At 43.1% G+C, this 11,348-nt stretch overlaps 1 protein-coding gene across 3 annotated transcripts in view; it reads left to right on the forward strand.

The window, feature by feature from the left end:
• The window catches only part of TMEM50B (transmembrane protein 50B), a 46,758-nt gene extending 37,078 nt beyond the window's left edge, over positions 1-9,680 (forward strand). For all 3 annotated transcript variants that reach the window (XM_066370305.1, XM_066370304.1, XM_066370306.1), the window contains exons 5-7: positions 1,903-1,995; positions 4,675-4,732; positions 7,572-9,680. In XM_066370305.1, the coding sequence (XP_066226402.1) occupies positions 1,903-1,995; positions 4,675-4,732; positions 7,572-7,617 (197 nt within the window). In that variant the 3' untranslated portion in view covers positions 7,618-9,680. The remainder of the gene's footprint in view (positions 1-1,902; positions 1,996-4,674; positions 4,733-7,571) is intronic.
• Positions 9,681-11,348: the final 1,668 nt, after the last annotated feature.

Here is an 11,348-nt window from a genome sequence, read left to right on the forward strand (position 1 = left end):
GAGAGAAGGGGATGCAGAGATAGACTCTGTCATGCACCTCAACTGGGATCTACCTGCCAAACCCACTGTGGGGCAATGTTCTGCCCATCTGGGGCCCTTCCTCCATTGCTAGGGGGGCCATTTTTTATCACCTGAGGCAGAGACCATGGAACCATCCTCAGCGCCTGGGGCCAACTCACTCTAATTGAGCCTTGGCTACAGGAGGAGAGGAGAAGAGAGAGAGAGAGAGAGAGAGAGAGAGAGAAACAAGAGGGGGAGGGGTGGAGAAGCAGATGGGCCCTTCTCCTGCGTGCCCTGACCAGGAATCGAACCTAGGATATCCACACACCAGGTCAAGGCTCTACCACTGAGCCAACCAGCCAGCGCTATGTCCTCACTTTTAGATGAAGGAGCTAGGGCACAGAGAGCTTAAATAGCCTGTCCAAATTCACAAGTAAGTAAGTGGTGGAGTCAGGATATGAACTCTAACAGTCTGGCTCTAAGCCCATGCCTTTAGCCACCATGCTATGCTGATTCTAGTTGACAACTATTTGGTCTCTTTGTCTGGTGTAGTAACATATATGAATTTATATATTTGTCAGATTGGTTGAGTATAATTTATATAAAATAAAATTCACCAACAAAGTGTACAGTTTGGTGAGTTTTGACAAATGTGTACAGTTGTGTAACTGCCACTACAATCATGATAGCAAACATTGCCATCACTCCAGAAAGTTCCCTCACACCCCTTTGTAGTTAGTCCCCTCCCCCACCTCCCAACCACCACTGATCTGCTTTCTATCCCTGCAGTTGGCCCTTTCTAGAATTTCATATAAATAGAGTCGTGAAATTAGTATCATAGCATTTTTTCCCCTAGTAGCATAATTTTTAAGCCAAATAAAGAAGCTGTGAAGAGCTTAGCATTTTTTTAAAGAATTTTAATTAAAAATTGCTTTTGGTCATAAGAACACTTCACATGAGACCTATTCTCAACAGACGTTTAAGTGCACAGTACAATGCTGTTGTTTGAAGGGACAGTCACAGATGGCAGACAAGCCCAAGCTAAAAGTGTGTGTGCGTGTGCATGCGTATGTGTGCATGTGCATGTGCGTGTGTGCATGTCTTGTGCCCCAGCTTCAGCAGCTAATGTAGGGAATGGGGGGGCAAAGAGTAAGAAAGCATGCATTAGCAAGTGAGAATGTTGTGCATAGAGTATGGGATGATTTATGTGATTATTTTTTTTAAAGACTGATCAACAGACATTGCTGTGGATTACATTATTATTAACTGTTTTCTGTAGAAAATTTTATTGTAACTTACCTACATTTCTTAGCTTAGGGGCAGACTTTGTATTTGCCTTGGGTCTCTCTGGATCCAGAGTCCATGCTTCACCCAAACTAAGTCATTACGTTTACTCCATGATCATTCCCTCGCAGCTGAAACTTACCATGCAGTTTGCACTTACTTCTAGGCAGTGCATATCGTGCAGGTTCTGTGAGGGCTTTGGAAATCGAGGGCGAGCCATTTGCTGGGCTTGCTCAGGTGTTGCACCCACTGAGTAATGGCCTGACTTTAACATGGCTCCTTATTCACACACTGTCTCGTTCCTTTGTGGTGACAGCTAGCTGAAATACACAGGCCACTTCCAACAGAGCAGTTACTTGGATAATTTTTACAACAGGGCAAATTTTCAGTTAGGGTTTAATTAATCAAGTTAGCTTAGTTTAGTTTATTCAGCTAGTCCTTTCTCTAGCCAGAAAAAAAAAGATAACTTTCCCTTTTAGTTTTTAAAAAATCTTCATTCAGTTAACTGTTAGAGCAGGTGTATATAAATGTGTGACTGTCTCTGATATGCGTAATGTTACGTGTTTAGACCTGGGGCTGCAGAAAGGAGCATGATCATGAAGCCTGTTCTCCACACAGGTGCTCGAGTTTGGCTCTTCATTGGTTTCATGTTGATGTTTGGGTCACTTATTGCTTCCATGTGGATTCTTTTTGGTGCATATGTTACCCAAAGTAAGTATTCCTCCTTTATTTCATAGGAGAGATTCAGATATGTCTTTTATGTTTGGCTTTGTCTGTTAACTCCACCTAGAGTAAAATTTAGTTTAATTTCTCAGTTTGTTGGAAGATGTGACTGTCCGTGAAGGTATGTAAGTTGCAGAGGTGGTTGAGTGCAGTGGGATCGCCTGGTTAGGACATGCAAGTCACAAACCAGACCGGGAACTTGAAACCATTTCTGGAGTTCCCGATTTCCTTCCTTCGCCTAGACAGCCAGGCTCTATGCTCGAGGCCCATTTACTGAGGGTATAGTCGTGAAAGCAAGAATCCTGTGCGGGTCTCAGTCCCTTAGCCACAATTCTGCATCCACAATGAGCTGAAAGTCACTTTTTCATTACCAGTTTGGCAGCAATACCTGACCTGAAGTGACACAGGGCTCGTTATCGTCATTATTCTGCTCAATAAGCCCTCAAATGTTGCTGTGCAGGAATGTGGTTGTGTTTGATGGTGCAATGCTGGACCATATCTCACTGGGGTTGCTGTGTGGTATTTATACCCCATGTTACCGTCCTTAAATCTGAAGACTTTTTAATTCCAAAGCATACCTCGCCCTAATAATTTCAAATAAGGGGCTGTGGACCACGATATCTTTCTTTTCACCAGTATCCCCTCTCTCTAACCCAGACTGTAATTTTTCAGTCATGGGTACAAGGGGAGTTTTTAAGGGCAAGACTGAAGATGTGTATGTTCCTCATGCTGAAACTGTTGGTGCAGAGGAGTGAGCTCCAGGCACATCATCCTGCGGTCCCCACTGCTCCAGGCACCAGAGCTGGTCACCCAGTGGGAGTCTCAGCATGGGTTCTAGAGGCATCTCAAGAACCTGTTTTCATTGACTCACTTCCTTCACTCCAAGGCAGCAGTCTGTGTCAGATAACACAGCTTATTCATCTCTGACCCCTTCAGCTCTGGAATCTCGTTGTCACTCTGCTTAACTGTCACATCTTCTGTCCTGACCTTCAGCCGACCTTTAATACTCTTGATAGGATCCCTGAAGTCTCATAGTTTGATCAGTATTAGGTCTTTGGAATACTCGGTACAGAGTCAGTCAGTACTAGAGGACAGTAGTTGTTGAGCAATGTTTAAATAATACTGCTCACCAGATATGTGTGTCATTTCAGTTCATTCAAATGCCGATGGAACACACAGTTCTAGTATGCAAATCATTAGAAGAAAGGGCTTTTTATTTTTAGGAAAATACATTTTTAAAAACAGTTTTATTGAGATGTAATTTGCCTATCATGTAATTCACCCATTTAAAGTGTACAGTTTGTTTTGAAACCACAGAGTTGTGCTACCATCACCACAGTTCAATTTTAGAACTTGATCACCATCACCCCAAAAAGAAACCCCTGGCCTCCTAGCAATCACTCCCCACCACCCAACCACAAATCTACGTTTGGTCTGTGTAGATTTGCCTGCTTCCTAGGAACGGGGTCACACAGGAAGGGTGTTTAAGCTCATTGTATCTCAGAAGGCTGGGCAGCTGTTACTGATTTCCTTGGAAAGAACATAGTGACTTGAAGCAACGCGTGCAGCTTTCCAGTTTCAGTTATGAAAGTAGGAATCAGTTATCATTCTTGAAAGGTGTGTAGGAAGGTACTCCGTTTGTAAAGGTTGTACACCATCTTAATTTTTAAAAGAGCTGGCATGCATTGAGTGACTTCTCGATTATGGACCTCAACTTCCTATTTCTCCAGCATTGCTCACTAAAAATGCTCTTTTCTTTGTAAATGGAATATGCTTTTACTGCAGAGAGCATTTCTAACACATATTTCAGATCTTTTTTTCTGTACGGATTTTCTTGACTGGTTACTAATCACAATGGCAGCTAACATTTATGTAGTACTTTGTGGTACACTGTTCTAAGCAGTCTCCTTTGTCCCACGTTTCTCATACTCTGGGCTATGTGCCGTTATAATGCCCATTTTACAGGTGAAGACATTAAGGCATAATGAGGTTAAATAATTTGTTCATGGTCGTACATTTAGTCAGTGGTAGTGTTAGGATTCAAACGCATGGGTCTGGCTCAGACTTGGAGCTCTTCGCCATGCGACTGTATTATTTGCCATGATAGCACAAGGTCAAAACTGTCCAGTATTTTTAATCAACATTTGTAGTTTCTTAAAAGTTAAATACCCATGAAAATGTAAGTAGTTTCCAATTTTCCCTTTTCTCTTCCTATGAAGCTATTCAGTGTTCCTCCAGGAACGATTCAGAGAAGGGACGTGATGATGAATCATGCTGTTCGTTTTTCTACCTGTTAGATTTGCACAATAAATCTCTAGGATTCATGAAAGAAAATAAATGGGCAGAGTGTTACCATCTATCTGTCTCTTTCCTGGTTTTATGTTTCTGTGTTGACCATAGGAAAGAAAGGGGCGGTGGAGCTAGCCCAGAGCAAGTAGGCAAGAGAAAGACCTAGTAAGTTCACTATCTCTTACCCAGAGTGAGAGCAGCCCTTTTTTGTGAGCTAATGAGATTACTATCTTCTTATTTCAGTTTCATTATCAACTTCCTAGAGTTAAGAAATAACAGTCCTGCTGTGTGACATACGGAGCATGTCTGTGAATAGCACATACACTTTGTTGCTGCCGGTTGCCTGTTGTAATCTTCTGTTTCACTTTGTGTGTGCAGATACTGATGTTTATCCAGGACTAGCTGTGTTTTTTCAAAATGCACTTATATTTTTAAGGTAAGTTGCCTAATTTTTTACCCACACTTAGAACACTTGCAGCAATGTCATCTTCCTTGTAAGAGAGCAGCATGTCCAGCAGAAGATGTGTAAGTCCCCTAGATGCATGTATACATGTGTAGAACTTCTTTTGAAAGGTGAAGACTCTGCTGTAGCATAGGAGCCCACATGAGCCATGCAGTTAGGGACCTGCTCTGTGCCAAGACCCCAGCTGGGTGCTTCATAGAGGTTACTATTTTATTCTCTTTTAATGATCTTAAATGTGTAAAGCAGGTGGTGTTCTCCTCTAATAGATGAAGAAATAAGGCACAGAGTCTAATTAAGGACAGCCACCTTTTAAATGGAGAGCTGGCGTTTGAACCCAGGTTGCTGCCTCCAGAGACTCTATTTCGTTAAAAAAAAATCAGGTACCTTTATTTAAAAAAAGAAAGAAGTCAGAATTAATACATACTATGCATGTTGCATATAAAACCTGGCTGGGGAATTGTGTTTTCTTACTAAGTTTGTGTGTGTGTGTGTCAGAGTCAGAGAGAGGGACAGATAGGGACAGACAGGCAGGAAGGGAGAGAGATGAGAAGCATCAGTTGCAGCACCTTGGTTTCTCATTGATTGCTCTCTCATATGTGCCTTGACCAGGGGACTACTGCAGACCAAGCTTTGCTCAAGCCAGTGGACCTTGGGCTCAAGCTAGTGAGCCTTGCTCAAACCAGATGAGCCCACGTTCAAGCTGGTGACCTCGGGCTTTCAAACTTGGGTCCTCTGTGTCCCAATCCAACGCTCTATTCACTGCCTGGTCAGGCTCTTATTAAGTTTTTAAGATAACTTAAAGTAAATATTAAAATAAAACAATATTAATTATTAATTTGGGGGCTGTCTTCTAAAAAGCCCCCAAAATGAAGACCATAGCCTGTAGTTTTCAGAATGAATGTCTTTTACTGTAAAGACAAATGTTTAATACTGCTCACTAAATATATCTAAAATGTGTTTAGTTAGACACACAGTTCTAATATGTAGCTCATTTGAAGGAAAGTGCTTTTTACAAACAGCATCCAGCCAGTCCTGTTTGGGTAGCTCAGTAAATTAGAGATCATCCCAAAACACCAAGGTTGTGGGTTTGATTCCTGGTCAGGGCACAATAAAGAACCAACCAATGAATGTATAAATAAGTGAAACAACAAATCAGTGTTTTTCTCTCTCCCTTCCTCTCTCTCTCTCCCTCTCCTTTCCCCTCTAAAATCAATAAAATTTTTTTTAAAGTATCCATTTATAAAACTATATCCCCCCTCCACAAAATTATTAAGATTTAAGTCTTGAAGAACTTTGTTTTTGTCCTGATTTTAAGCAATTTGATTATGATAGTTTTCTTTTTTCTTTTTAATGACAGAGACAGAGAGAGGAGCAGACAGACAGGAAGGGAGACATGAGAAGCATCAATTCTTTGTTGCGGCACCTTAGTTGTTCATTGATTGCTTTCTCATATGTGCCTTGATGGGGGGGGGGGGGCAGCAGACCTAGTGACCCCTTGCTCAAGCCAGTGACCTTGGGCTCAAATAATCTTTGCTTAAACCAGATGAGCCCATGATCAAGCCTGCGACCTTGGGGTTTTGAACCTGGGTCTTCCGCAGCATCCCAGTCTGATGCTCTATCCACTGTGCCACAGCCTGGTCAGGCTATGATAGCTTTCTTCATATTACTTCTGCTTGGGGTTCATGAGTTTCTTGGATCTGTGGGTTTATAGTTTTCATCAAATTTGAAATCTTTTCAGCCATTATTTTTTCAGATTTTTTTTCTGTTCACTCCTCCCTCCTGGGAGCCCTATGGCATGTACATTATAGAATGCTTGCAGGCCTCCCCCAGCTCACCAGTGCTTGGTGGCTTTTCTTTTTCTCTTTCTCTGTTTTGATTGGGATAGTTTCTATTGTCAACTCTTTTAGGTTCACTGATGGCTACTTCCACAGTGTCTAATCTGCTGTTCTTCCCATCCAGTGTATTTTTTTTAATCTCTGTTAGCTTGATCTGTGTCTTTCTTACATTCCCACATCTCCCTGAACATGCCCAGGCTGTCCTCCACCTTGAACCTGTGGAGTTTGTGACTGCTTCGGTGTCCTCCTCTAATTGTGTCAGTTCTGAGTCTGTTCCTGTTGACTTTCTATTTTCTCTTCATTTTGGTTCTCTTCCCTGTTTGCTTCTTCTTCCTTGTTTGCGTGATTGAGGGCTGCACTTCTTCATATTTCTTTAAAATTTTTGAGCTTTGTTCTGGGTGCAGTTAGGACATCTGGACAGTTGGATCTTTTTGAGTTTTGCTTTTCAGCTTTGTTAGGCGGGACCAGAGTGGCTTAGGCTGCTGTGTCCCCTCACTAAGAACGGAGACATCTGAGTGTTCTTCCTGATGCTCCCTATGCCCCGAGGTTTCCACTCTGTGTGTGAGATTATAATGTCCTGCCAGCCCGTGGGGGCTCTGGGAGCTCTCCTTTCCAATGGGTCTTTCCCTTTTCTTGACTGTTTTCTTCACTGAAACTACTGATGGGAACTTGAGGGGAACCCCCTCTCTGGAGCTGCCTGTACTCTGCCGCTCACATGTTAGCCACTCCGGCCTCCCTGCTCTCTCAACTCTGTTCCCTCACCTGTGCTCAGGCGGGGCGCTCTGTTGCTGCACTGTGGCCTGCACACTTGTGGCTTTGAAAGGTGTTTAACTGTTTCTGCTCTCTTGTGATTGTATTTGTTTAGAAATTGAAGCAAAGGGACCATGAGGCATCTGTCAAAGCACATTTTGAAAATGAATGTTCTGTTGCCTGTTCCCTGTGTTTTTTCCTCATGACTTATTTTAATATTTTTGTAGCACTCTGATCTACAAATTTGGAAGAACTGAAGAGCTGTGGACCTGAGATCACTTCTTAAATCCCATTTTCCATTGTTATATTCTATTTGTATTCAATAGATAAGTTTTTTTATCTTTTAATATAGTTTACACATCACCAAATGGAATAGATTATACATTGTTGTGTTTCTTTACACTTCTATGCTCTGAGTTTTGAAATAGCTTTATGAAATTTCTGGGTTTTTAAAACAATGAATAGATTGTTAATATGTACATAAGACTATCCAGATAGAATGACAAGTGTCTTTCATTCCTGAGACTCAAGGCTCGATTCGTTTCCTGAGCCAGTGCTGTGTCATTGTGCCATTTTAGTTAACAGTTTTGTTTCAGTATCTCTAATTTATGAAGATGTACAAAAAATACAGGTCTGTGTATCTGAAGTAAGCACTGAGCCACTGAGAAGAGTATCTCAGCACATTGTAATTTATTTTCGCTTAAAAATGAGATTTTAAAATGGAAACATGTTTGTTCTTATATTTTAAAGAAGTAGACTTTTATATGAAGATTTTTTAAATGCCTGAAGAACTAGTTTGAAAGCTTCTTTTAGAAACAATTCCTTCAATATGACTTTATTTGAGAAGGGATAATTCTTGATCAAGTAAGTTCAGTTTTACACGGTTACCATGGAAAGACCGCAAGGCAGCTCAGCAACATGCTTCTTGCAAAAGCAGCTTCAGTGGTCTGTCTCCAGGGTTCTCTTGACAGCCTGCAGTTATCTGAAGTTAGAAATTTAGCATCAAGAAGTTTGAGACAACTGCAGTTTAAAAGCATGAACCATATAACAAAAAGTGGAATAATTAGTTTCAAGATAAAGCACTTCTTCCCAAAGGGAATTATTATGACCTAGTGAAATTATTATGACCTAGTGACCACTTAGTTACCAACTGCAAGTCTATTTCTGCTCCAGCTTCCTGCAAAATACTATCTTTAACCCAGAAACACTGTTTGTACTGGGTGTCTGCTACTGTTGCTTTCCTGATTGTCCAGGCTCTGTGCTGCACTTTTTTCTGGGAGGGATTTTATGGAGCCTTTTGTTGTGACAGAATGCCGTCAGAGGTATATGCAGCTTCTAATGTGAGCCTTACCCAGCTGACTCCTCTGCTCCCAGAGGGCCTACTGTGCTCAGAGTGTGAAGCTGTGGTAGGTGCTGTGCCTTTGTCTAGATTCTATCTTGTTTATTTACTTCTTTGTTGTTTTTTCCTCAGAAAATGTCAGTGAATTTGTCTTCCAACAAATTGTAAGACTAATGACTTGTTTCCATTTTCTTGTAACCTGTTACAAAAAGTAATTATTCTTCATACATTCTAATATTATTAAATCTGTTGGAGAAAACAAACCATAAAAATTGGTTTCCTGTTCATTTTTCAATTATTCAAGTAGACCCAGTCAAAGAAGTAGTTTACTTTTATGAAAGAAGGGTATGGAGGAGAGACTATCCCTTGAACTGACTGTTTTCTGCCCCTTGAGCTAGACCGGACCAGGATGGGGACTGCCTACAGCTAACCCTCCTCAGAGACTGTCTAATCGTCCACGTTGATTCTGCCTCTTGCCTTGTGCTTGTTCCTGGTCATGGAAAGTAAGCTCCCGTACCTGGTAGAATGCATGGACTAGTAGGGTGACTGTCCCTACTCCCAGACTCTTGTTAGCACTGCCAAGCCCCATAGGGATCCATTTCCTTCTGCAGCTGCCCAAGATGTTCCTCACATGTAAGTTTCCCTCCATTAGTTACCAGACTAGAGTGGCATCCTTTTAACTAGGTCTTCCCTGCCCTCTGCTTACTGAAGTGGACTTTCAGTCTTGGGGCTTTTCCCTTGGGTCTGCGTGTTCTAACAGGAGAAATACACACCTGTTGGTGTGGAGGCTCAGACCGGGCCTCCTGGAAGACCAGCCAAAAAGAGCCGCTGTTCCTCTGCTCTTGACTCTGCCATGAATTTGTTTTTAAATTGTGAGCCAATCATTTAATTTCCCTGTTTGTTTCCTCATTTAAAAAAAAAAAAAAAAGATCATCTTAGAATGTACTCTTACAGGTCATGTGAGTTGGAAATTGTTTAAAAATACACGATCCCCTTAATATATAAAGAGCTCTCTGTTACACAGGTTCAGTGGCTGTTGAATTGAGTGCCTTGGTGTTTGTGTAGACTAATAGCAGAGCCCTCTTTCTAGAGTTAGTTACACCGTTTTTAACAGCACCTCCCCGCGCTTAGGGACCACTTTACACAACAAAATCACTAATGATTAAGTGCAAAAATTTGGAAAACGGGGCCCGACTGGGCCATGGAAAGGACACCAATTTATAGGATGAGCTGAAACGGGAAGGCAGAGTGCCACTTCGTCCCGCCTGGAGCCAGGGTCCTGCGGAATAGGCACTTGGACCAGCTCACCGCTGCACTCTCGCGATAACCGGAAGTGCGAGCATTGGATTGGGAGGCGCAGATCAATGTCTCAGCGAGCAGGTGAACTTGCAAATGGAGACCGACTGCAGCCACAGCGCCCTCTGGGCCTTCTCATTAAACACAGTGCTAGTTTTCCATCATCCTTCCTATCACGGCCCATCATCTCCTCACTCGAGACCTTACCGCCAGCTACCGCAGGATTCCAGTCTTTCGGCCCCGTTTCAGAATGGCCTTTCCCTGTCCACTCCTGACAGCTAGCACTCACCTGCCTGTAGTCCCATTCCCTCCTCATACGTTGGAGGTGGGAACTTTGATCTGGAGAGGATGAGAGTCCTGCCCGGCCTGGCTGAAGACTCAGGCCCTTCTCCCTGATGGGCAGCCCTGCTCTTGCCTCTGGCATTTCCTGGCTGCTCCAGACCCGTGTTCCTCTGGGGAAATGTATCCTGTGGCCAGAGAAGCTGGAAACTTTAGGCTAAACGAGGTTAAAACAGGGTTTTCTTCTGTAAAGTCTTGTAGCAGCTTCCTATAAAATGCATTATATGTTTTTAGGGGGGGTTGCATATGTCAATTATATGGTATTTTCCATACTTGTGACTTGGGAAATTTACCTCCTGGAAGGAACACTGAGAAAAAAAATTGGGGGAAACTGCTGCTATAGTGGCTTTAGGAGAATAGACAGAACGCAGAGAATTAACAGAGGAGAGAGAAACGTAGGTGTGGATGCTGCAGGCTCGGGGAAAGCCAGTGGCCAGCCACGTGCAGGAAATAAATGAGGTGGGGACGGAGGTGCAGGACTGCCTACGTGTCAAGATTGGGATGAAATTTTAGGCAGCTAGACCCACTCTGCCCAGCTTCCGCACCCTCTGGTCACCACGGCTGGAAGCAGGAGGAAATCATCTTCTCTACATGCCCGTCTGAGCCTCTGTTTCTTCACGGCCCTGGAAGCATCCCGGAAGGGCAGGCAGGTCCGACTCTTCCCGTGAAAATCCGGGGTGGATTCTCCTCCCTAGCTGGGAGGATTCAGGATGTTCCCATATAAAAACAGGTTGTTTGGCACACAGCAAATTTATCTGGGAGGGCCCTGGGGCACCTGAGAGAGATGTAGTTGTTTGGGACCACGCGGACTATTTGAACACTATGAGCAGAGGGAAGTTGTAAATGAAATGAAAGTCACAAGGGGGGCAGCCCCAAGAACTACTAGGAGCGGATGCATCCCCACTTGGGGAATTCCTGGGTGGGCCGGCAGCAGCAATTCCTCATTATCCGTCTTACAGATACAGAGGAAGTCTTTCCCTACCCCTACCCCACCTCCAGTCCTGCCAGGGCAGGGGTCGGGAACCTATGG

The sequence above is a fragment of the Saccopteryx leptura genome, chromosome 2 (genome assembly GCF_036850995.1).
Source record: "Saccopteryx leptura isolate mSacLep1 chromosome 2, mSacLep1_pri_phased_curated, whole genome shotgun sequence".
In the NCBI taxonomy this organism is placed as follows: domain Eukaryota; kingdom Metazoa; phylum Chordata; class Mammalia; order Chiroptera; family Emballonuridae; genus Saccopteryx; species Saccopteryx leptura.